At 40.8% G+C, this 22,826-nt stretch overlaps 1 protein-coding gene across 2 annotated transcripts; it reads right to left on the bottom strand.

Annotated features, from left to right (window-relative positions):
* Positions 1-12,830: 12,830 nt before the first annotated feature.
* On the bottom strand, positions 12,831-22,565 carry LOC133464057 (phosphatidylinositol 3,4,5-trisphosphate 3-phosphatase and dual-specificity protein phosphatase PTEN). Of its 2 annotated transcripts, XM_061746020.1 has the most exons (10): positions 21,800-22,564; positions 17,897-17,981; positions 17,745-17,789; positions 17,605-17,648; positions 17,200-17,438; positions 16,642-16,783; positions 14,948-15,016; positions 14,280-14,446; positions 13,339-13,584; positions 12,831-13,175 (listed from the first exon to the last, which is right to left on the bottom strand). In XM_061746020.1, the coding sequence occupies exons 1-10, from the start codon at positions 21,876-21,878 to the stop codon at positions 12,990-12,992; spliced, it is 1,302 nt and encodes a 433-aa protein (XP_061602004.1). In that variant the 5' UTR covers positions 21,879-22,564; the 3' UTR covers positions 12,831-12,989. The 2 variants fall into 2 exon arrangements, with proteins under 2 accessions (XP_061602004.1, XP_061602005.1); XM_061746021.1 differs by lacking the exon at positions 14,948-15,016 and having other exon boundaries at positions 21,800-22,565.
* Positions 22,566-22,826: the final 261 nt, after the last annotated feature.

Here is a 22,826-nt window from a genome sequence, read left to right as displayed (position 1 = left end):
TACCTGAAAAACCTGTTAGCTACGCAACAGTTTGGGCCTTTCGTGTCTTGCTTAATAAGTTGAGGTGGATGCGAGTGGAACTGACATGAGCCTGTGTGTTTGTCTGTTATTGTCTACAGCTCTGAACATGTGCTATGGGTGTTGAGTGTGTGTGTGTCTGCGTGTGTGTGTGTGTGTGTGTCTGTGTGTGCCAGCATCTGTGGTTGGATGCTGTGGGTGAGCCGAGCCAATATTCATGCCTTGATGTGGATAATGTGTGTGTGTGTTTGCTTGCTGTGTGTTCCCAATTTTGATGGCTGCTATCAATGTTTGGGGTTAAAAGCCCCTGTCTCTGAGGGTGTTAGCGGGGGTCATCTAAACCGGATCTGCAGCAGAATCGCTTGAGAGGCAGAAGCATAATCTGTAGCTGGCTTTGTGCTCCCAGATTAAAGTGATGTTTTGAACCTTTCTCATGGCTACAATATGCCTTCGTCTCCCTCCTCTGAAACTTAATATGTGTGTGTGACGGCAGATCCACACGCTCGGGTTCAAGAAAAGGACACCTTCCTCGCTATTTAAGAAACGGGGAGCATTAGCACATTATCTGAGACGACGCATGCATGTTCTATTCATATATTAATTTGCCATCAGCCTGGTGTAGCTATAGCGTATCTTTTCCACTGTTTGAGGGGAAACAGCTGCTAATCCTAATCCCCCGTCTCCCCCTGCGGGATTCTGTCAAATCACAGGCCCTTTAAAGAGCTCTGGCTGGCTGGTTTCAGGGCTGGTTGAGTAGCTGGCTGACTGGCAGGCTCTAAATGAGAGGATGGACCGTACTTACCCACTGCCCGGACTGTCATCCAAAAGGCCTCCAGAAACTATGTCACTTGTTTGTACAAGTATGCACATACACAGACCAGAAATTTCCACCGCTTTTCCAGAAGCATCGTCCAATATGGTGAAGAAAACGCTTCCCTCATAAACATTTGAAGATGAGTAGTTTACAGGTGTGTCAAATGGTTTAAATAAATGCATACCATGCTGTAAAACAGATGAGAAAAAGGAGTCTTTTGGTTTACATTAGATGTTTGTCACTGAAGAAGATGTTCTGAAAAACAACCATTGATAATCTACAGTGAAACTGTCACACTCTAAATACTTTCTTTTAGTTTAAACAATAAAAAAGATGTCCTCCAAACAAGTGCTTTTCTCATCTGCATTAATTTCTCGTCTACTAAGTCTCACAAGAAAACAGGAAACATCTTCTAAATTTAAAGTGAATTTCTTAAAGTGGACATATTATGAAAAAGTACATTTTTCAGTTGTTTAGAACATTTATTCAAACATCTAAAATTTTAAAACTCTGACATCACTGAGAATACATCATTTGGTGAGCTATTCACATTTTCAAGGTGTTGTGACTTCACAAATCCAGATGGGAGTAGTCATTAGTTTCCCCATCTTTATCTCCACCAAACATCACATCCTAATGTATTTACTGTGAAGTGTGTAGCACAACGCTGTAATGCTGTTTTGAAGAGTGGCACACCCTGCAGAAGAGGTGGGATGAACGGTCGCCACGATCAGGGGCGCAGCTTGTGAACAGGCAAGGCAGGCAACTGCTTGGGGCCCCGAGTTGTTGGGGGGGCCCATGAGGCCCAAAAAAAAAACAAAAAAAAAAAAATATTATTTTTTTTTTTTTTTAAATAATTACTTTTATTATAAAAGTGTTTCCTATCAGGGGTTTTGAGGACTAAAAAAGTATTGAAGGCTGTTTTTACTGTACAGATCTCAAAATGTGGTAACCGCAATGACCACATCTCCCTCCTTAAACAAACATAAGGCAATTATCAATGACATCTCAGTAGCCAGTAAGAAACCTCCCTTAAATGGCCCCACGTTGTCATTCCCATGATCACGGCCATCCACCTGTACGCAGTGTCAAAAAAAAAAAAAAAAAAAAAAACTACACACAGTGTCGTGTGTGTAAATTAGCAGTGTGTAAATAAATATAAATTTCATAAAGTTTTCGTTGGTGTCAGTTTATTATAACATAACGGTGATGAACGCTGGTTTGAGGGGCCCCCTAGAAATTTTTGCCTAGGGCCCCAACAGACCCTAGAATCGCCTCTGGCCACGATAAAGTAAAGACATGGTGCAACCAGAGCTGTTGTACGTTACTGTATTTTTGTGATACTTTGACTGATGAATGTGATAGACATTTCATTGAGACCTCAGGATATTTAGTCAACTTTTTGGGGAAAATAGGACATGTCTCCTTTAAAAATTAGCCACACAAACTTTGAAATACCCCTTTTTCAGCTTGGAAATCCCTTAGCAAAGTACTGGAAGAACATTTTACCACCAAAAATGACACAAGGTAACACTTCTCAGAATACTGGAATGTTCAACTTGGTACATTTTTAATTGGTTGAGTAGTAATTGTGTCTTATATCTGCTCTTTTGTCACAGTGAATAAGGGAGATAACCGTTCTCACCATGGTTACGTTCTCTTTACAAGTAAAAGCACCCATATCTGAGGAAAACCCTGTGGGAAGATGTGACAGTCACTGTTTGGGCTTCTCCATCTGAACTGTACTTCCTCTTTTTTTTTTTTTTTTTACCATAGCTTTACTGTAGTCTGTGTGCGGATTATTTAGATCGTTGAAAAAAGCCCCTGGGGCAGAAAGTACCATGTACTTTTGGTCAAAATGCAGCTGTACTCAAGCATTATATTGTCTGTAAACTGAGGTAAGTCAGTGGCCAGAATTACAAGGGCTGTAGTTCCTCTTTGGCTTTCAGGATAAGCTGAGGGGTCTTTGTGTCAGGCTAACATCATACCACACTGTTTTGGTTTTTAAAGCTTAAAAAAACTTGACACGTCTCCTCTCTTCCAAATGAAAAGTGAAACTCGTAAGCTATAAAACCTTTACTGCTCACTTCAGTACGCTCTGGGGTTTTGTTGCTACAGTCTTAATTGCTTTGGTGGCTAATAGAAGTTAATGGCAGTAAACTTTTGATTGACATTGTGCTGTGACTGGCATTACTGAGGGATTTGGATGTTATGAGTCTTCAGGCTGAAATGTTGTTTTTTTTTTTCTTTAATTCTTGGATTTAAAGTTCACCAGATTATTTCAATTTAAGGTGCTCCTGCAAACCTTCTTCAACTGCCTCTACTTGCTAAAGGATTTTGGTTTTTATAACATGAGTTTGAAAGCTCAGGAAAAGCTGTGTGGGTTTGGATTTAGTTAAATATACCACTGTTTTGCACGGAAACATGATTAAGCAAGACATGCACTTGGGGAGTGTCTTTTCACAAAGGCTATTGTCTTTTGTTTTTGTTTTAAAATAAAGTGTAAAGTCTCCACGGCTTTATTGTAAGTGATTGTTTCATTAGTCTTGCTCGGCCTCTCCTCAAGCCAAGTAGTTTTGGTGTGTAATTGATGTCATACAGAAGTTATGTGATTTGAGGAATGTAATGGCCACCCTGTTGCTCAACACAGATCTGATGACAGATGACGGCACCATGCTCCAAATGCATCACAATAACTTCCATAAACACCATTGAGGGTTGATAGCTGCTGGTTTCTTAAAAAAAAAAGAAAAAAAAAAGCGCCAGTAGTCAGTGCAAATAAGGAAGGGAATCATATTGGAAATTATTCCATATCTAACTATATATTAGGCTTTTAGGAGTTATGTTTAGGGGTATACTGGTTTCATTGGCATGCCATTTGAGGGAACATAATGTGAGGTTTGTCCATCAGTGAATTCTCTCCACATTGCACATTGTTTTGATTGGTCAATGGATAATTTGGCAGTGCAATTTCCACAGTGTTTAATCAATTATTAAAATAAGCCCACTGAATGATTCCAATAGCCTTTTATCTTTCTTTTTCCCTGTAAAAGTTTAACAGCACTCTTTTTAAAATATGGTCACATATTTATAGAACTTATATGACTTCAAAAAAACCAAGATAACTACATCCAAATACCAGTATAAAGTCATTTTTGGACTACTGGCTGACGCCACATGGATGACTTTCATTGTGTTTGCATTTATTTTTGTTGGTGCATCAGCTCTCCAATACGACGGAGTATTAGGGCCAAACTAAGACAAAAAAAAATGGGAAATTACGAGAATAAAGTCATAATATAATGAGAATAAAGTCATAAAATTACGAGAATAAAGTCGTAATGTTGCGAGAATAAAGTCCTAATAGAATAAAGTCGTAATATTATGAGAATAAAGTCGTAATATTACGAGAATAAAGTCGTAAAATTACGAGAATAAAGTCGTAACATTACGAGAATAAAGTCGTAATATTATGAGAATATAATTTATGAGAACTCTAACAGGAAGAGCTTCTTCTCCCTGTGTTAAAAGGGAGGAATATTGAGCATCTTGTGAAGTTATATTTATATATTTATAATATATTACGACTTTATTCTCGTAATATTATGACTTTATTCTCGTAATTTTACGACTTTATTCTCGTAATATTATGACTTTATTCTCGTAATTTTACGACTTTATTCTCGTAATATTATGACTTTATTCTCGTAATTTTATGACTTTATTCTCATTACATTATGACTTTATTCTCGTAATTTCCTTTTTTTGTTTTTTTGTTTGGCCCTAATACTCCGTCGTACTCCAACAAGGGGCCAACATTGAAATGAATTATCTGCTTCAAAAATGTTGAATGAATATACACTTATGGGCTCAATTTAAAATCACCTCAAGCCTTAATGTGTATTGCCAGCTCCAAGCTGGGAGTTAATATAAGTACTATATAAGTTGACAGCATTATTTAAATAAATTAAAATTCCTATGCTTGAAAGCACTTGTTTTGTTTGTAACTACCAGTTCAAAAACTCTGAGATGACACAATTTTGTCACTTTGTTTGAAGCCACCTAGATCTGAATAGATGTCTTTCAGCAAGGATATTGTGACATACCGAGATCAGAGTAACATTATCCAACTTCCACATGTTTATCTCTGCTCTGCTCAGAACCAAAATGCATTTTCTATACCTCAAAAGAGGGTAGTGTAATGTTGTAACACCACTTTCAAAAGAGGCACACCCTTCCCGAAGAGGGGGTGGAGTGGCGCGTCTGACTCCACATTCTGACTTAACAGAAATGTAAAGATAAAATGTGAGTTGTTATACTGCGTCCCTGTGGTATTTCACCCAAAGCTTAGAAAATTGTGTCAATTTGTGGAGAGAAAAAAAGGACGCAACTTCTCTTCTTAACAAACACATATAAATCCTGTAACTATAACAACTCAAGTGTTTTGAAGCATCTCACGCTCTGTGAGATCCTAATTCAGCTTCTTTCTACTTGAACTCTGATAGTCTGACTTTACTTTCACTCTCCAGCACAAACACTAATATTTGTCTTATCCAACAGTCAGTCTCATATCAGTCATTTAAGATAATCCATCTCATCTGGGAGAGATGCAGAGGCTGAGCGGAGAATACCCAGCAGACACACTTGCATCTTCACATACATACGCATGAGTGTGAGGACTCCACTATCAGTTATCAGTGTGAGGATTAGACACTGTCATCAGCAACTATATACCTCACATTGCCCTCCCAGTGACACTAGATTGAGAGAGGGAAGGGAGTGAAAAGGAGGAGGCTCGGGGGAAGGATTAAGCCAGCTCTAAGATCTCAGGGTAAAAGTCAGGTAGAGAACACAGCTTGTCAAATGAAGGCCTGATAAATGCAAAGACTGTGGAGTATGAATGTAAACTTTCAAGTGCTCAAAAACTTTGCACAAAGATAAAGATGCATAAAAGCCCTGGCTCTCGTCACAGGGGCACGTGTCACTGCTGGGTTTCTGGGTGAAATACAATGCAAGTTCCTGTTGCAGAAATATGTGTGTGAATATTTGCTGCGCTGGCTGTACAGCATGTCTTACAGTAAAACCAATATGCTTCTTTCCTTCCCGGCTTTGAGCACATTGGCCTTGGAGTACAGTGGTGATGTATCTGCTCTTTATTGATCACATAATTAGCATGTACTTGTGGGCGAGTATCTGATTAAGGGGAGGGGGTCGGCAGCAGCACCAGTACAGTAAATGTTTCCATGTGCTTCTCAAGAAGATGCACATAAACACACACACACACACACACACATACAGACTGACAAAGCATGCCGGCATATCCATGTCAACAAAAACTCTCCATTGCACATACAAAAACAGTGACTCATTAGGTGACTCAGGTTTTGACAGTAAAAATAACATCTGAAAACATTTACCGTACATTCATTACAATTCTCTCCAACTCATGACGAGAAGCACTTTAATGGACGTCCATCAATCGGCCACTAAACTAACTCCTTACTGCTGCTATGTACACAGAACGTTGCATTACCAAATACCTCCTCCTCCTCCTCCTTCTTCCCAATTCCACTTCCTCATTCACCGTAGTTCCTGTGTTCTATCACCAGGCTATTTTGGTGCACACTCATAAAAAGAGAAATGATGGTGCGGATTTGCTGAAAGTACAATGTGTATAGGAATGTTTGCGTGAAAATTAATGGTCGGTATTCTTGCCGAAAAAAAAAAATCTAAAGTTTGATATAAACTGATGAAAGCACCTATTTTTGTAACGTCTTAATCTCCCTTAAAAAAAATCTGGATGTGATTTTAGCTTTAACGTGGAGGATTAATTGAAACAAAATGCAGAAGTGAATCAACTTGTGTGATGATTCACTTCTGAACAACTTGTAGGCTATTGTGTTTTATCTCGTGCAGTCATTTGTATTATTGATATAATGTCTGCAGATTGTTTCACGAGTTAAACGGTTACATATCAGCATCATGACACGGGCAAGGCTGGGTGGGTTTTCTCTCACTGGCGGTAACAGCAGACCACCATGAAGAGGAAAGCAGTTAGCATGTAAAAAGACCACATGTGTGAGCATGAATGTGGGCACAGAGAAATGATATGCCTGTGGTCCTGCCTGGGCCCGTGTGAGTCTTTTGGAAGCAGAGCCTTAACTTTGTTCCTGCGGTAGTGTATACAGTGTGTATACATACGAGTGTGCTGGTCCACATGTGTGGGTGTGCATACTTTTTCCACAGGCAATCACACGTGCCCCCGCTCGGTCTTTGGCAACTCGCAGCGCCTGTGTGAGCGCATGTGTGTGCTTCTTTGTGGGTGTATGTGTGTGTTTAAGCTTTTGTTTAATTTCTACTTCCTGTTTTATTCTTGGCCTAATCCAAACGCAACACAGCTGTGCAGTCAGCCAGAGAAAGAGGGCTTGGGGGATGGGTTGCCAGGTCCTGGCGAGTGCAGCCATGCTCTACAACTGCTACCAACAGATGGAAGGGAAATGGGGTTACCAGCTTCGGCTTATCTTCCATTTGTAGGCCAGACTGACCCCCTGCCCCCCCCACACCAACCCCCAAGCACTCCTCCATCACCTCATTCACTCATAATACTGGGCTTAAATCCCCATTGACATACTGACTACAGAAGACCATCTATGCAATAATCAAGACAAAAAAGCTAGACAATGTGCATATTTAAAACAAAAACTGGGGGGAAAAAATGTTTATGACAATGTCATGAGCTGAGCATACAAACACTGAAATGCCTTGCTATAATGAAGGTCCCCTGGCCCCTAAGAGAGAAACTGAGCTTTCATGGTATCAAGTTTTACAATGAAAACCACAGGTAGTGACCACAGTGAGAGTCCGAGACCTCAGCAAGGAGCTCATTCACCATCTCTCTCGCTGATCATTACACCAGTTTTGGGATGACAACGCTGTTACTATGCTTATAATTAAATATGGCTTCTCTCTATAGAACCTTATCTTAGCTGCGACTATTTATTGAAATCACAGTATCACTAGGTTTTTAAGGTTTGTCGTCATAGCCATAATAACACAGACTAAACACCGGTGGCTTAAGTCTGATCAATAACCGCAGCCAGATACATTTTGGGCCATCGCAGAAAGTCAGAGCAGCTGTGCTCATAACCAGCTCCTGGATACTGTTGGATATCCATCTTTGTGTCACACCATCTTCTCTTTCCACTGAAGTTTTATGCAGTGTGTTGTAGCTGGACGAGATCATTGGAAATCGTTAAAATTATTGCCAAGGAATGGAAAAGTATTACTACAAGGCAAAAAGCAGTACACAAAGAAATCGTCTCGGCGTGACATTTGAGGGGCTTCACAGACGTGCAGCTCTGAATGAGTACGTGTTTGACTCAGTCATTTATAACTCAAAAGCCTGGTCACATAAGCAAAAACAAGCCATGTGTCGGTGCAAAAAAGATTTGTCAGGATGACAAACTACTGTGGGCGTTAGTTGCGAACTAGCACCTCGGTCACAATGGCTCTTCAACATTCGCTCTATTTTCAGCTCCATTCAGTTCAGTTCACTAAATCGTCAAATTCACACTTATAACTTATCCCTCCACTCCACTGTTGTGTTAACTCTCTTCTTACATATTTGTCAGCTCTGCACACAACTTATTCTGTCTAATTGGGCATTAACAAACTAAAGTTTCCTACTGCTGTCATTCATTTATAAAGTTATTAAAATAAAAGGTGAGCACTGCTTCATTATCGACTGTAATAGCTGTTGGGGGAATAGTATCCTTAACATGAGTTTGACTAAATTTCAACTTGAAAATAAAATCTTGGTGGGAAGGTTGCTGGATTCTACGACGGAGTATTAGGGCCAAACTAAGACAAAATAAAATTGGAAATTACGAGAATAAAGTCGTAAAATTACGAGAATAAAGTCATAATGGTGCGAGAATAAAGTCGTAATAGAATAAAGTCGTAATATTATGAGAATAAAGTCGTAATATTACGAGAAAAAAGTCGTAACATTACGAGAATAAAGTCGTAACATTACGAGAATAAAGTCGTAACATTACGAGAATAAAGTCGTAACATTACAAGAATAAAGTGGTAATTTATGAGAATAAAGTCGTAATATTACAAGAATAAAGTGGTAATTTATGAGAATAAAGTGGTAATTTATGAGAATAAAGTCGTAATATTACGAGAATAAAGTGTTAATTTATGAGAACTCTAACAGGAAGAGCATCTTCTCCCTGTGTTAAAATGAGGAATATTGAGCACCTTGTGAAGTTATATTTATAATATATTTAATATTACGACTTTATTCTCGTAATATTACGACTTTATTCTCAAAATATTACGACTTTATTCTCACAACATTATGACTTTATTTTCGTAATTTCCATTTTTTTTTTGTCTTAGTTTGGCCCTAATACTCCGTCGTAGGATTCATACAGTTGAGTCATAGAGCATTCACATGGACTGCCAGAGAGCTAGACGTTACTTACACATGATGGGGAAGACATTTTTACCACAGTCAGTAAGGATTGTTGCTTCAATGCTAACTTTGTACCTTCAGTTGGATTGTAGGTACATAACATTAGTCTCTGTGGTCAAATTGGCTGATGATTATTCTGTTTTGGTTGTATTCCCTCAATAGGTGTGTTTATGTTGACCACTACCCAGAATGCATTACACCGTGATTTTGTTGCCCATTCTCAAATTCTCTTGATTCATCCACATTTGTCCCACAGCCAGTCACAGCAATTGAATAGATTAAAACAGAACAAAACATATTCTTTTCAAAATATGACTTTGCTCAGTTAGGTCTTTATTTTCAGTTTAGAAGCTAGGCTCAGAAGTCAATACAGCCCTAAGTAGCAAAAGTGGTGACAGTATTGGCTGTGTGGGCTACCAATCAAAAGTCCACACCACTCATTATAAATATATGTTACTTTATATGATTTTATTTGATGTGATTATTAAAAAAAACATATCCATATACAGTAGACATGGATGCGAAATTAGCTTTGGAGTCCCAACCCATTGTTTGAACCAAGTTGTAATTATGTTTATTACTTCTGTGAAGTTGGACTTTTTAACACGGGGGTCAATGCAGACTGATTTTCTTTTGGGGCCTCCAGCGGTCACAAGATGAACTGTAACTTTTCCTACTTCAACTACAACTCTTTTCTACTCCTACCTCAACCTCGAAGTTAGAAAGTTGACTCTTGAGAAAGCAGCAGGACACCTGTGTATAAGCATGGAGGTTTCTCTTACAACACTGAGATGTACTCATTTGAGCTTGGTCACGCTCTCATTTTCTCATCTGTCACTACTGTTTTGAGTCTTTTAGCATTTAGTCTCTGCTGTGATGTCCAGTGGAGCTCTGCAAGTTAGTTTTCATTATTGTTGATATGTAGCATAAAGCTGTAAAGCAATAGCTGCACAGTTACGGAAGAGATAACGACAATGAGAGTTCAAGGTTACTTTGGCTGGTTGTTCCCGATACTAGACATAGGAAACAATCCTTCAAATGACACTGAAACTTACTATGTCAACATGATCAAACTCTTTTGTGCTTCTATAAATGATGCAAACAACTAGTTAACAGCGACTTAAAACCATTAGTTCGTTAGTTTAGTTACTAACTGCAATGACACAATTTTCCACCAAATTTTTCAAACAGTGGCAAAAAGAAGAAGAAAAAAAGATATTACCGAGGCCAAAGGTCCTCAAGAGTGATTTACCTGGTTGAGGAAATCCATTCATCAGACTTTCTGGATTTAACTAGACCTTTAACCGTCAAATAGTTTTAGTTTTCATGTTGGAAATGAGTTTTTGAAAGAGACCAACATACTGTACCTGTAACCTAAAGGCAACAGAAAAATAACTTCATGCTGTACCCGAAAACAATGTATACTAAAGATCATCTGTTCCCCATATTTGTCCCGGCTGAAGCATCAATAGGTTGCCGTTTTTCTGGGCTGGAAAGCTGGCGTACAGTATGCAACGGAGGACAAAACTGACTCTAAAACTCAAGTTCAACTGCAGATGGGCCTCTTCCTTCTTTCCAGCCATGTCTGCCTGTGAAGAGCTGAGGCATCTCTCTGGTCTCTCTAAACCCAGAACAGCACATTCATTATTAATCTTCCCGAGTCTCACCCTCCTCCTCAGTTCAGCCAATTACAGCGGGGCCCCTGCGACTCCTGCCTGTCTCATTTGATGCCGCGCTGGTTGGCTTTGATGTCTCTATCAACACGAAAGAGCCAGGGACCGAGTCTTAATGGAGCAGAGGGGGATTATGTGACTCCCTGTCTCTCGGGGGGGAGGGGTTAATGCATATGTTTAATTCATACTTTATTTTATTATCAGGGGACTCTGGAGTATGTTTTAACCAGGGTCTTGCCACTCTGCTCTCCTATCACAGTGACATGGCTGTTAATCCTGTTACTTTTTCATTTGGGGAGTCACAAGCTTCCCAAGCCCCCTCCAGGGGCCTGGTAGCCTGGTAGCCTTTCCTTCCTCTCCTCATTTCATGAGAACGCCTTGATTAGCCACTAGCTTCCATTTTGCATGCAACGCTGATTGTTTGGTATGAAGTCAGACTGCTTTTGACTCCCTTAATGCTGATTTAAAAGAAAAAACACACACCCACATACAAAGGGTTAAGAGGTCAGCATTTCAAAATCAGCCCAAGAACCGGAAATGTATCATTATGTGGCAAAAACATTAAAAGTATGTGGTGTAATGATTCAACTACCGGTTGAACTCCAGAAGAGGGTATTCAAAACACAGACGTGACCCCCTAGACGCTCAGTTACCCAATTGAGTCAGTGTTATTTGTCTGAAGTGGGTTTTACGCCCTCAGTTGAACTTCTAATAACAATTCTTTCATTTCCCTACCTCAGGTCCCACCTACTATTTGTGGCCCTGACCTTTAAAAGCAGGAAGTAACTGTTAACAAAGCTCAAACAAATGCACCGGCAACCTGCTTTACAGCATTTTTTTTTTTTTTTTTTAAACAAGTACAATGCTTGGGCGCATTTTCCTCCCAATGTGCACACTCTTGTTGCCTAATAGCAACTGCATTCATTTTCATTCTGCATAATTGTCATTAAAAAAAGAACAGCAGAGAAAGTATTACATAAACCTCTGATGTAATTTTTGGAGAATGACTCAAAGCACCAGGGAACCCCACGCACAAGACATCTCAGAGTTTGTTTCTTTAAGAAATGACAACTTTGCATACATTTATTAGGGATGGACGCCAATTTCAATACATGCAAATCACCACTGTCTTTTAAATGTAGTGTTGACATTATTGCAAACACTTGTCTCCCTGCATTTTTGTGTATTATATTTTTATTATCTTAGGATAAAAAAAACATTAACAATTACATGGGATGCCTTGTTCTGCATAATTTAACGTATACACAGTGGGAACAGGAATGGCAATGCTTTAGACATCATCACAGCCTCTTCATAACCCCGCCCACCCCCAACCCACTGCCCGCATGCAGTTTGCACTGCACAAAGGCCAAAAGTCACATGAGACAGCCTGCAAAGAGCACAAGAAGCATTCACAGTAAAGGAATATAGGAAGGAGGATAGGATGGAGGGCTGGGAGAGCAAAAGATGAGGAGAGGGTGGGGGGGAGGAGGAAAAGAGAGGGAGTGAAACAAAGTGACTGTAGCACTGGCCTTGGTTTAGACAGGAGAAGGAGCAGCATAGTCCTAGTATTTCTTTCTAACTTCTCCCACACTTCAACTCCCGTCTCCTGATTGTGGTACTCTTTCCATTGTCTTTGACACAAAAGTTTGTTTATATATGCATGTATATATGTATATACATAGATGTATGTATATATATATAAACACATGTTTATAGCTACAGCACCTTTTCCCATGGGGCAACAGTGTCAATACCTCGCACATGGTACATGGCCGTGCCAAAGAAAAAAAAAAAAGAAAAAGAAAAATAATAAAAACAAAACAATATATTGGTCAGGATATTTATCTTTTTTTTTTTTTTTTTCCCTAAAATTGGCATTTGACATGATGATATTCTATTGCCGTCTGGGGGAGGGAAGGGACAAAGGTTCTTTTGAGTTTATATTCAAGTTTTTTCCTTTTTTCAGGTGTATAATTTCTTCTTCTCCTGCTTAAAGAGTTCACACTTTTGTGATTTGCGTGTGCTGCTCTTCATCAAAAGGTTCATTTTCCGGATCAGAGTCAGTGGTGTCAGAGTATCGATAATGGTCTGGCTCATTGTCGCTAACGTCTGGGGTGACCGACGTTGAAGTGCTTGCCTCTGAATTTGAAGGCTCCTCCACGGTTTTCGTAAAATACAACTTCACCTGAAATCAAGAGAACCAACGTCAGTACGACCATAGAGATATTCATCAATGCTCCATTAGCTTTTATAAGAGCAATTTCAGCTAAATATGTATTATTTGGCAGCTGGGTAATCACCTTTGACAAGAAAAGATTGCAATAATCTAAATGAAGCCAAGTCTTTACCTTGAAGTTTGGCGAGAAGTAGCGATTAGCTTTATCTTTATTTGCTTTGTCCAGGTCGTTCTTGGTGAGCGTCAGGATGAGGTAGTCCCTATCGCTTTCCCTGCACTCAACGCTCTGTGGCTGGCCCTGAACCGGTGCTCCCTGCTGGTTCTCCGCATTGTTCACCGTCCCGTTCCCCATCTTCTCTCCGGTGTCCTCTGGTCCGGGTATGAAGAACGTGTTCACCCAGAAGTGAAACATTTTGTCCTGGAGGACAGAAATGGTAACAAGGTAAGGTAAAGTGAAAAAAAAAAAAGTTACATCCAAAGAGACTTTCTAGGTTTTATTTCATCAAATTCGTTCAGTCCGGTGCCTGAGGCTTATTTTATTCTTTCCTTTAGTGAAAAACTTAAACCAACCATGAACTGGTGACTTTCAGTATTATCCAGCCTTGTCGGTGCAGTCAGCCACAAGCACATTTGTTTCTTAGAATGATGTGAGTCCGTACTTACTCACAAATGGCTTCATTTTTAAAAGAAAGGCTCAGGAAGTTCCTAAAAGAACCTATTTATTTTAGGAAATCGCCAAGCCGTTGGCCACAGTAGTTTTTAGCAGGCATTACTCAAACAGAAGTAAACACTGCATTTGTTGGGGTCTATTTTCTGCTGTGGACTCATCCACATTTTAGTATTTACAGCAGCAGGACACTGAATGAGGCATCAACTCAAAATAAAACAACAGATTGGTGCTATGGTTATTAATGTGTTTTTAATTCTTTTTGGACAAAACTGGTCCGCAGAACAGAGAAATACATTAAAATAAGGCTTTAATGGCACGTTTAATTGATCATTCTTAGTCAAATGCCAACTTATGCTGTCTGTTAAGTCAGAGAACAATTACAAGTTGCAACTGAAATAAGCTTCTTGTAACCAGATGTTGGGGGAAAAAAACAAAACACTAACCTTTTTCATCATCTTATTCTGTTTATGGAAGAACTCCACTTTGATATCACCGCAAACTGGCAGGGGCTGGGGAAACTCAAAGAACATGTGCTTGTCCTCGCGCCGTGTGTGAGCTGGGTTCGACGTATGAATTTTTACTTTCAGTTGGTACACCACAAACTGGGGATCTGTAAGAAGTGTTGACGTTGCACAGGGATGAGGTGTGAGATTTGTGAGAGGAGGGAAGAGAACAGGCAGCATGAGAGGAAGAGTGAGTGACAGGGAAGTGGGGAGCAGGAAAGGATATCAGGGTTATTACATGAGCCTGGCAGAGAAACACCACACACAGCACAGCACCACCTCCCCCGAACTGAATCAAGTCAAAAAAAGTGACATTGTGTCATACAAATTAAAAAGAGGAGATAGGGAAAGTAACAGACCACAAAATGTTACACCCAAAGAGACCCTCAGAGGCTGTTAGTCAAATAACGCTCTGGACCTGGTCCAATGCAACATGTTACATGTATAAGAAGGGGGGGTGGTGGTGCTGGAGATGACTTCATATGCCTTCAAGGTTTTCCTATCCTGCTAAGCAACATGTCTATCTTGGACTGCCCCTTCCCCACGGACCTTATGGCCATATAAAACTTGGTGAGTGAAATAATAATAATGGATGAAAGCTCATTTACCCCAATGCCAATTCCCTTTCTTGAAGCCCTGAGGGGTCGGCTCGCTCCTGTTTTTAACGGTACTGTCCCCTTAGAGAGAAAGAAGGAGATTATCACAAGCGGGGCCGGGCTGGCCTGTCAGGTGCTTGACAGCACAGTAGGTACAAACACAAGAGCTCTACACAAATATTTACAGATATGTCTGAATCTACATAGTGTTTCGCAACAACATACACAGCTTGGCTTTTAAGAGGTTTGCACCTTAAACGTTTAACAAGCCACCTATTGTGTGCTGGGAGATAGACAATGAAGGAACAAATCAGAACTTGAGACTGCTGAAAATCAGACCATTACAAATCAGCAGTGTGACTTTGGTGAATTCAATAAACAGAGGTGTGTGATGTTGAGTTATCTGTAAGAGAATTAAATGACTTCTTTCACTGCTGTTGTGAGATAGAAATCTGGAAAAAAAAAGATGCATCAAGATGTCAAACTCAGAATAGGGCCTTTTTTCCCCCAAAACAGCCAAGTTAGTTAGTAAGTGAAGGATCAATGCAGCCAGGATACAGCCAGGGCCTTTGAGAACAGTCAGGTGTTAAGGTGAGAAAGCCACAGACATGAAAGAGAAGAAACTTCTTTTTCTGATTGACAGCTAAGAATGGACAAATTTAGATGCAACAATGTGTGGCTCAGACATATTTGAGCAGATATAACATTATTACATTTCTCCTTCATCCACAGACCATAACAGAGGGTAAATAAAGCACTAAAAACTGCACAAAACAAATACACAGATTTAACATGAAAAACACATTTCTGCTGAAAGCTAAAATCTTGACTGGAATCAGAGCCGTACAATTTTGGTGTCGGTTTGTGTCGGTTTCACTTGTCCCACCATAACGGGGGGACCCCCAACTGTAGATCTTCGCCTACACAACAGTCATCAATATCTGAGCAAACAGGCAATGATATGAAAATGGTCACAAATAAGTGACTGAATCTAATCTGTAAGCACTCTTAAGTGTGCTACTGTAAGGAAAAACTATTTACCGATTAAAATTACTAACTAAACTAAAATAAACTTATACTAATGTGAATGCTACTGATTTGCCCAGCGCACAAATGCACCGTTTACCTCCCTGATTCAACACTACTCTCTTCCAACAGTGCACATTGCAACTATTAACACTGGTATCAGAAAGTCATAAATATAGAGTCGGTCTTCTGCAAAAAATTACTCCTTCAGTTGAGGGGGGGAAAAAAGAAGACACTTCTAAGCTAATTTAACCATTAACCAATTCAGACCTGAGGCGCTCTGGGAGCATGGGAGCTGCAATACCTTGATGTTGCATCAGGGAAGGGTTAATCAGCTCTTTTCACGTTACCCCTCTAACTGCTTTGTATGATCCTCATCAGGTGTAAACAAGCATAGGACGCTGACTTTGATGTAAGCAACCAGAGGATTTGATGAATACGAAGCTGCTGTTGTCAGCCAAGGATCTGAAAATACTGCAGCAAATTCAGCCACACTCGACTCAGTTTTACAGGGCGACTCAGTTCTACCACAGATGACCTGCTCTGCTCTATACTACTGAACTGCAGCGTGGGTGAACCTTACAGTGCGCAACACACCCGGAGCTCTCACTCCATCCGAACACCAGCGTGCATGCCTACGCCCTAGTTTGGAGTTGAATTTGAACATGAGCGTGACTCACTGCAGGTGCCCCCGCTGAACATGGGGAGAGTCTCGAACACCATTTTGTGGAAGAGCAGCGCCACCGGCCTGTATTCTAGCTGGTTCTTCAGTAGGTAGCTGTAGTAGTAGACGTAGCGGCGCTGGCTCGGGATCGTTACTCCCTGCAACACAGACAAAAATGTTCAAGATGTCACTGGTTCGTGACATCTGCAGCACGCAAGCTGCGACTTGCAACACATTATCATCACCTGGTGTGCTAATCAATTGCTAAAACAGGATACTTCAAACTTTTACAAATCAGCGTGAGAGTTGGGTTAAAAATCTCTTGTGTAACTTAAGCCAAGACATACAATTAGCATTGTCCATTCTAAAAGTATATTCTTGCAAATAGAGCTGAAACAACTTGAAAACACCAATGGTATTCAGCATTCCTCTGTTTGTTTTTCCCCCTTTAAAACATCTTTGGACTCCGGTCAATACATGTAAGAACTTTGACAACACAGAGAACAGCTGCAGTCTTAATTGTGGCAACCGATCTAAACTCGGCTGTCTTGAAGCCTTTAGTTTCTGGTCTTACCTTCTTGTCCCTTGTCCTGACTTCACCATAAAAGTCAAGTGCGTCTTGGGCGTCCAAGAATTTGCCGCGATGAAGGAGATAGGCGCAGATCATGACTCCGGTGCGGCCCTTTCCGGCCTTACAGTGGATGGCCGCCACGTGATTGTCGTCCTCGCTGAGCCACTGGTCCAGGTCTTCACAAAACGGCTTAATTAGCTCCAGCTGAGGAGGGTTGTGGTCTTCAAAGGGGTACTGTGCAACTGGTGTGTGACGGGAGGTCGGCCCGGGCAAAGTAGCAAGACAAAGTGAAAATAATGCAGACAACAAGACGTTAACAACGCGGTGGAGACGCAATGTGGAAGACAGAATATTTTGAGATAATTTAACATCATCATCAAGCTACAGAAGTTAGAAAAAAGAGCCTACCTCTGCAGTTAAATTTGGCAGCATCGTAGTGTCTTTCTGCGCAGCTGAAAAGGGAGGAACAAACTCCAGTTAGCCATCATGCAGAGGAAGTTTGTAAGTAAACAAAAGGCTCAGATACAAACAGTATGTGGAGCACTTACAGGTTGTAGATTTTATAATGGTTTTTATGCTTTGAATCCAAAAACCTGTTGTCGGAAAAGGAGATAAAAGGATCAACATGTGGTTAACTGCTTGATGCAAATAAAAAAAAACTAAATTTCTCTTCGATCTGTCTTTCCGAGGCATCACTCACCGTACTACATCGTCTATATTGTTTCTGTACACGCCTTCAAGTCTCTCTGCTGGAAAGCCCATCGCAATGATGTTTGGGTATATATCTGGTCAGCTTGGAGTCAAAGAAATGTACACTGTGCATGCCTGAAGGTGCAACTAGAGAGGGGCCCAGCCCCTCGTTATGAAATACAGAAAAACCAGGAGGAGTTCAAACATCAAGTGCTTTTCAGGACAAAATGTAAAAATGAACAAAGGTTAAAGAAGAAAGTTTCAGCTAGCGCTAATGAGTTTGTGACTCCAGTTATAGATAGATGGGATTGCAGAAAAAGGGCTCCAATCAGCTTGTGCACGGGCCTGTTTGCATGTTGTGACAGATGGCCTTGACAGGAGTGCCAGGCAGCGAGGACAGGAGTAACAGCACTCCTGCTTCAGCCAGCTCCACATGTGGGTGCATGAGGAGTCGCCGCTCCCTGACCTGTGTGTATTTTTAGATCCCAAAGTTATATTAGGACGATTGCAAATGTTCGGCTCATCTCTCTTTTGAGTTCAGCCTGACTAATTTGCATATCTGTAAGATTGAACGCATGCAATGCGATGTCCCACGAGTAATTAAAAACATGCTTCAAACAAAAATACTCTGTATTACGGCTTCAGAGTTGCCAAACGGCAACCACAGAAAGACAAATGGGCGCCACTTTTCAGCACTGTATCATGCTGTAGAAAGATTATGATCATAAATGGTGACATACATAAAATCTTAAAGGCGTACATTAGTGTCATGCTGCAATGAAAAGAATAATTCAGTTGGCATGCATGTCTTCGAGGCTTGACTCCAACGCCTACCTGTAACTGAAGTCTGCTTGTCGCAATAAGCTGCGGGATTTCACACTTTAACCACTGACTAAAGGGCAACCTTTTCTTACACTTCCTGTGCCACAGTGTCAAAATAAAGAAGCTGAATAATTCTAATTGGATGCGTCTTTCATTTTAAGCCAAACACATTTTTTCTCAAGTCAAATCACTTTTTAAGTGGTCAGAAAAATTTTGACACACTTTTGACAGCTTTGGTGAGAAAAGCGCGGCAAGCAGCCTCTGCACAATCCTTGCTAGTGTGCATATATAAAAGTACCTGCACATGCAAAACACAAGGACAGTCTTTTTCATGGTACACTGTGTGTACACACACAGTTCATTGTACAGTCAGCAGACCTGAAATCCAGTGCTGGAATCCAGAACAAGCAGCCGAGGTCAACTGTGCGAGGAATACACTGAACAAAGATTAACACAATTTCAAACAAAGGTTCAAATGATAACTTTTACCAATCCCAGTGGAAAGAATTCATAAAGTTCCCTCATGGAACTTCATGAAGCTGAATGTACATTAAGTCAAAGCGTCCAATAGCAAATATATTACTTTCATACTGCCAAGCTACTTCCCTGAAGCTCAGTAAAAGATGTCTGTATATACCATAGCATATTCCTGTACAATAATACCTCAAAGAGCTAATTAGGACCCAAACAGTGCTTTTTGTTTAAGTCATTTAATGGGCTACTCCAACCTTTGGTGTTTCGAAAAAAAAAAAAAAAAAAAAATAATTCAGAAGCTCCCTGGAGAGCCCCAGCTCAAGGCATGTGGGGCTTGCTCTCTGCAGCTGGGAGGAAATGCATAAGCAGGACCCCCAATGGAAGCACCAGTAGGAGGGGGGGGGAAAGAAAAAAAAAACATCTGCTTCCAAAGGCATGTCTTTTCTTTAAAGCCAGCCCTGCCTGAGCTCTAGGCATATGCCAAATCCACGACTGTGAGCAAAGAAGAAGAGCGGGGGGAAAAGGGAGAGTGGGAACCAGCAAGCGCTAAGTGAAGAGGAGGTGGGGAGGACAGGAAAGGAGGAGAGCACAGGAAAGGGGGCAAGCAGAGGGAGGGAGAATTAGAGTGGGAGTAGTAGAGAAAAAGAGCAAAGGAGACGTGGTGGGTTGAGAGGGTAAGAGCACTCAAACAGTAACGCTGATACAAGATCACTGGCAACTCTATTTTAAGGGCAATTCCCAGAACTGTGATACTGTATTACATAACTCCAGAGAGCCCATATTGTTGGTAGACACCATGCAAAAAACCATTATAAACCAAAGTAGTCAGAAGGGGTCCACATCTGAACTGGGGAAGTGCCCCCCCAACACCAAAGAAAATTGACATTTTTGAGTGGTGTAAAGGGGTTTTTTGAGACACACTGCAGAATCCTGTCACTGCTAGTCATGACTTTGGATTTACTGCTGTTGAAAACCAGGTGAGACCCTTGATCAGACACTGATCTACAATAGCCCAAACAACATAGCTTACAGTACACCCCAGTCCGTACATCTAGTGTCAGAAGGAAATCAAAGTTACCAACAATCAATGTGACAGTCTTTTCTTTTATAGGAGGAAAAACATGTCAGCACATCCCATAAGCCAACACAATGTGACAATAAAGACTTTATGCTGCATCCGACTACAATATTATACTGATCAACCTACCTAAACATTGGCTTTAGTTTGATTCATAATTTGTTGCCGGTTTTCCAAAATCAGGATTTCCCACATGCTAAGACACATTTCTCTTTGTTTTTTTTTTACCTGCCAAAGAAGTCCAAACCAAATATTTTTAGTGAATCTCACAATAAACGGAATAAATCTGACACAATTTTACATTTATGGATATGATGGTTAATATGAGCTTCAATAACTATCCTACAAGAATGTTGTAGCTTTTTACATATATTTCTCTGCAAACTCAACCATTAATCGACAACTTGATTCAACTCTTTAAATCAAAAGCATCAAGCTCCTAATATGACATCAAGTCAGGAAGGCACATCCAACCTAACTTTGACTATGACCTCTTCTCACGGGTTAGATTATCAGTTTATAGTTGGCCATAAACCACATCACTTTCTTATCTAGTACATCACCAGCCAAATAAGCAAGAGTACCATCTTTAGTACCAGGTCAGTTGAAATCATAGGTAATACAAGAGATGAATCCTGCAATGACCCAAATGACAAATATAAAAATGTTAATCATTGAAATCCTCCAGTGAACACTCATCTTGTGAGGAAAAAACACAATTCTGTGGCAATATGGCAGAAATCCTGCTAGCGTCAAAGATTCATACATTTTGTTTAGGTACACAAGCATAATCTTTAAAAACCCCATATTTCACTTTAAAAACCCCATATTGTACATTTCTGTCTATATTGTTCATTTCTGTTTATACATTTTATCTATCAACCTGTCATCCTACGTCACTTTTTGTAAAGATTCGTATCTGGCACTTTTTAATCCTCATATTGTACATTTCTGTTTATACATTTTACTTTATTCTATCTCTCATTTTATCTCCATATACTTGCTTGCTTTTATATTTTTACTTTTACTGTATTGCACCAATCACCACAACAAATTCCTTGTGTGTGTTAACAAACTTGGCAATAAACCCCCTTTCTGATTCTGATTCAAAATATATCATGAGACCTATACAAGATACAATGAGTTTGCCTTGAGCGCCAAATAATGCAAGAAAAAAAAAAAAAAAAGACTAAATGCCAGCAACAATTTCACAACCTTTAGCCAACCCATTTCAAGTTAGATGCAAACAAACCAGTACCCACCTTGGTTGGGATTTAAAGCTTATAAAGTGATTCTGACATGTAGGCAGGATGGTTTGACAGATCCTCCATCCTTCAAACATGCTTTGCTGACAGCTAACCCCAGCAGCCAGGAAGCTAACCAACCTCACTTACTCCAGACAGATCTGGCTGCAGCTCTCACAAGAAAAAAAAAAAAAAAAAAAAGGAAAGCAAAAGGAAGAAAAATCAATGAAACTATGACATGATCCTAATCAATCCCCTAATGCTGTAAAGATAAACGTCGCGCAGTGAAGGATACACGTCAAGTCCAGGTCGAAACCATCCTCCTGGTACCTCCTTTTGTTCCTGCTGACCATCTCTTTAATGATCGCGGCCATGGCGGCAGGTGACAGGAGTCTGTGGTGGAGTGGGTCTCAGGTGAGGCTCAGGTGAGGCTCTCAGGTGAGGGTGTTGGAGCTGGGCAGGCAGGGCTAGCTGCAGCTAGCTGCTGGGATTAGACAGGCTTCCTCTGGAGCAGAAAGACGGGCCTCTCCGCTCCTCCGCGCAGGCCCGACTTCCCAAATCCTGCAATTCGTCTTGCAAAGCAGCCCCGTGTAAAATGCATGCAGTTGTCCTCGATTTAAAAAAAAAAGGAGAAAAAAAAAGGAAAAAAAAAAAAAAAGATAAAACTTTAAAATTAAGCCAAATCCGTTCCAGTGGAAGTGTGCCGGCGGTGCCAGGGGGGGTTTGGAGAATCCCCGGCTCTCAAAAGCCGTAACAAGTCAGTGAAGATGCGGCCAGCTCCGCCAGCTAGGCTAGCTAGCAACAATAGCTAATTCTACCTCCTTTTTCGAGCCACAATCTCCTACCGATTCAGCATTGTCATCGACGGATTGCCGTGAACACATCTGAGGAAAAAAGTGACAGGCTCCACCTCGAGTGCGTGCGGACTTGGGGGGGATCAGAAGTGCTCCCAGGCGGGTTTGACAGCCTCGTCCCGGGGAATCATGTTGTTTTGCGGCTCCGCGGCGCCGCAGCTCGACTCGCAGCTCCCGTCATGGCCTCCGCCGAAGGAAAAAAAGAAGGTAGCGCAGGCTGGGATTTTACAACGTATATCCCGTCGCCCTCGCCGTATAGTCCCACCGATCCGTTAAAGCGCATAAACTCGCGATTCAGTGATTATTTCACGGTTTGATAAAGATGTTGGCGTTAAATGAGCGACGTTTTTATTGTTTTGAAAGGGAAAAAGCGCCCTAGTTGTTGCTTTTTGGTGTCTCCGTGCGGAAGGATAACACGTTTTCGTTTGCGATGCTCCCTTCTGTCAAAGTGGTCACGTGTGACTGTAA

This window comes from Cololabis saira, chromosome 17 (assembly GCF_033807715.1).
Source record: "Cololabis saira isolate AMF1-May2022 chromosome 17, fColSai1.1, whole genome shotgun sequence".
Classification (NCBI taxonomy): Eukaryota; Metazoa; Chordata; class Actinopteri; order Beloniformes; family Belonidae; genus Cololabis; species Cololabis saira.
This window is presented reverse-complemented; position numbering and strand designations above follow the sequence as displayed.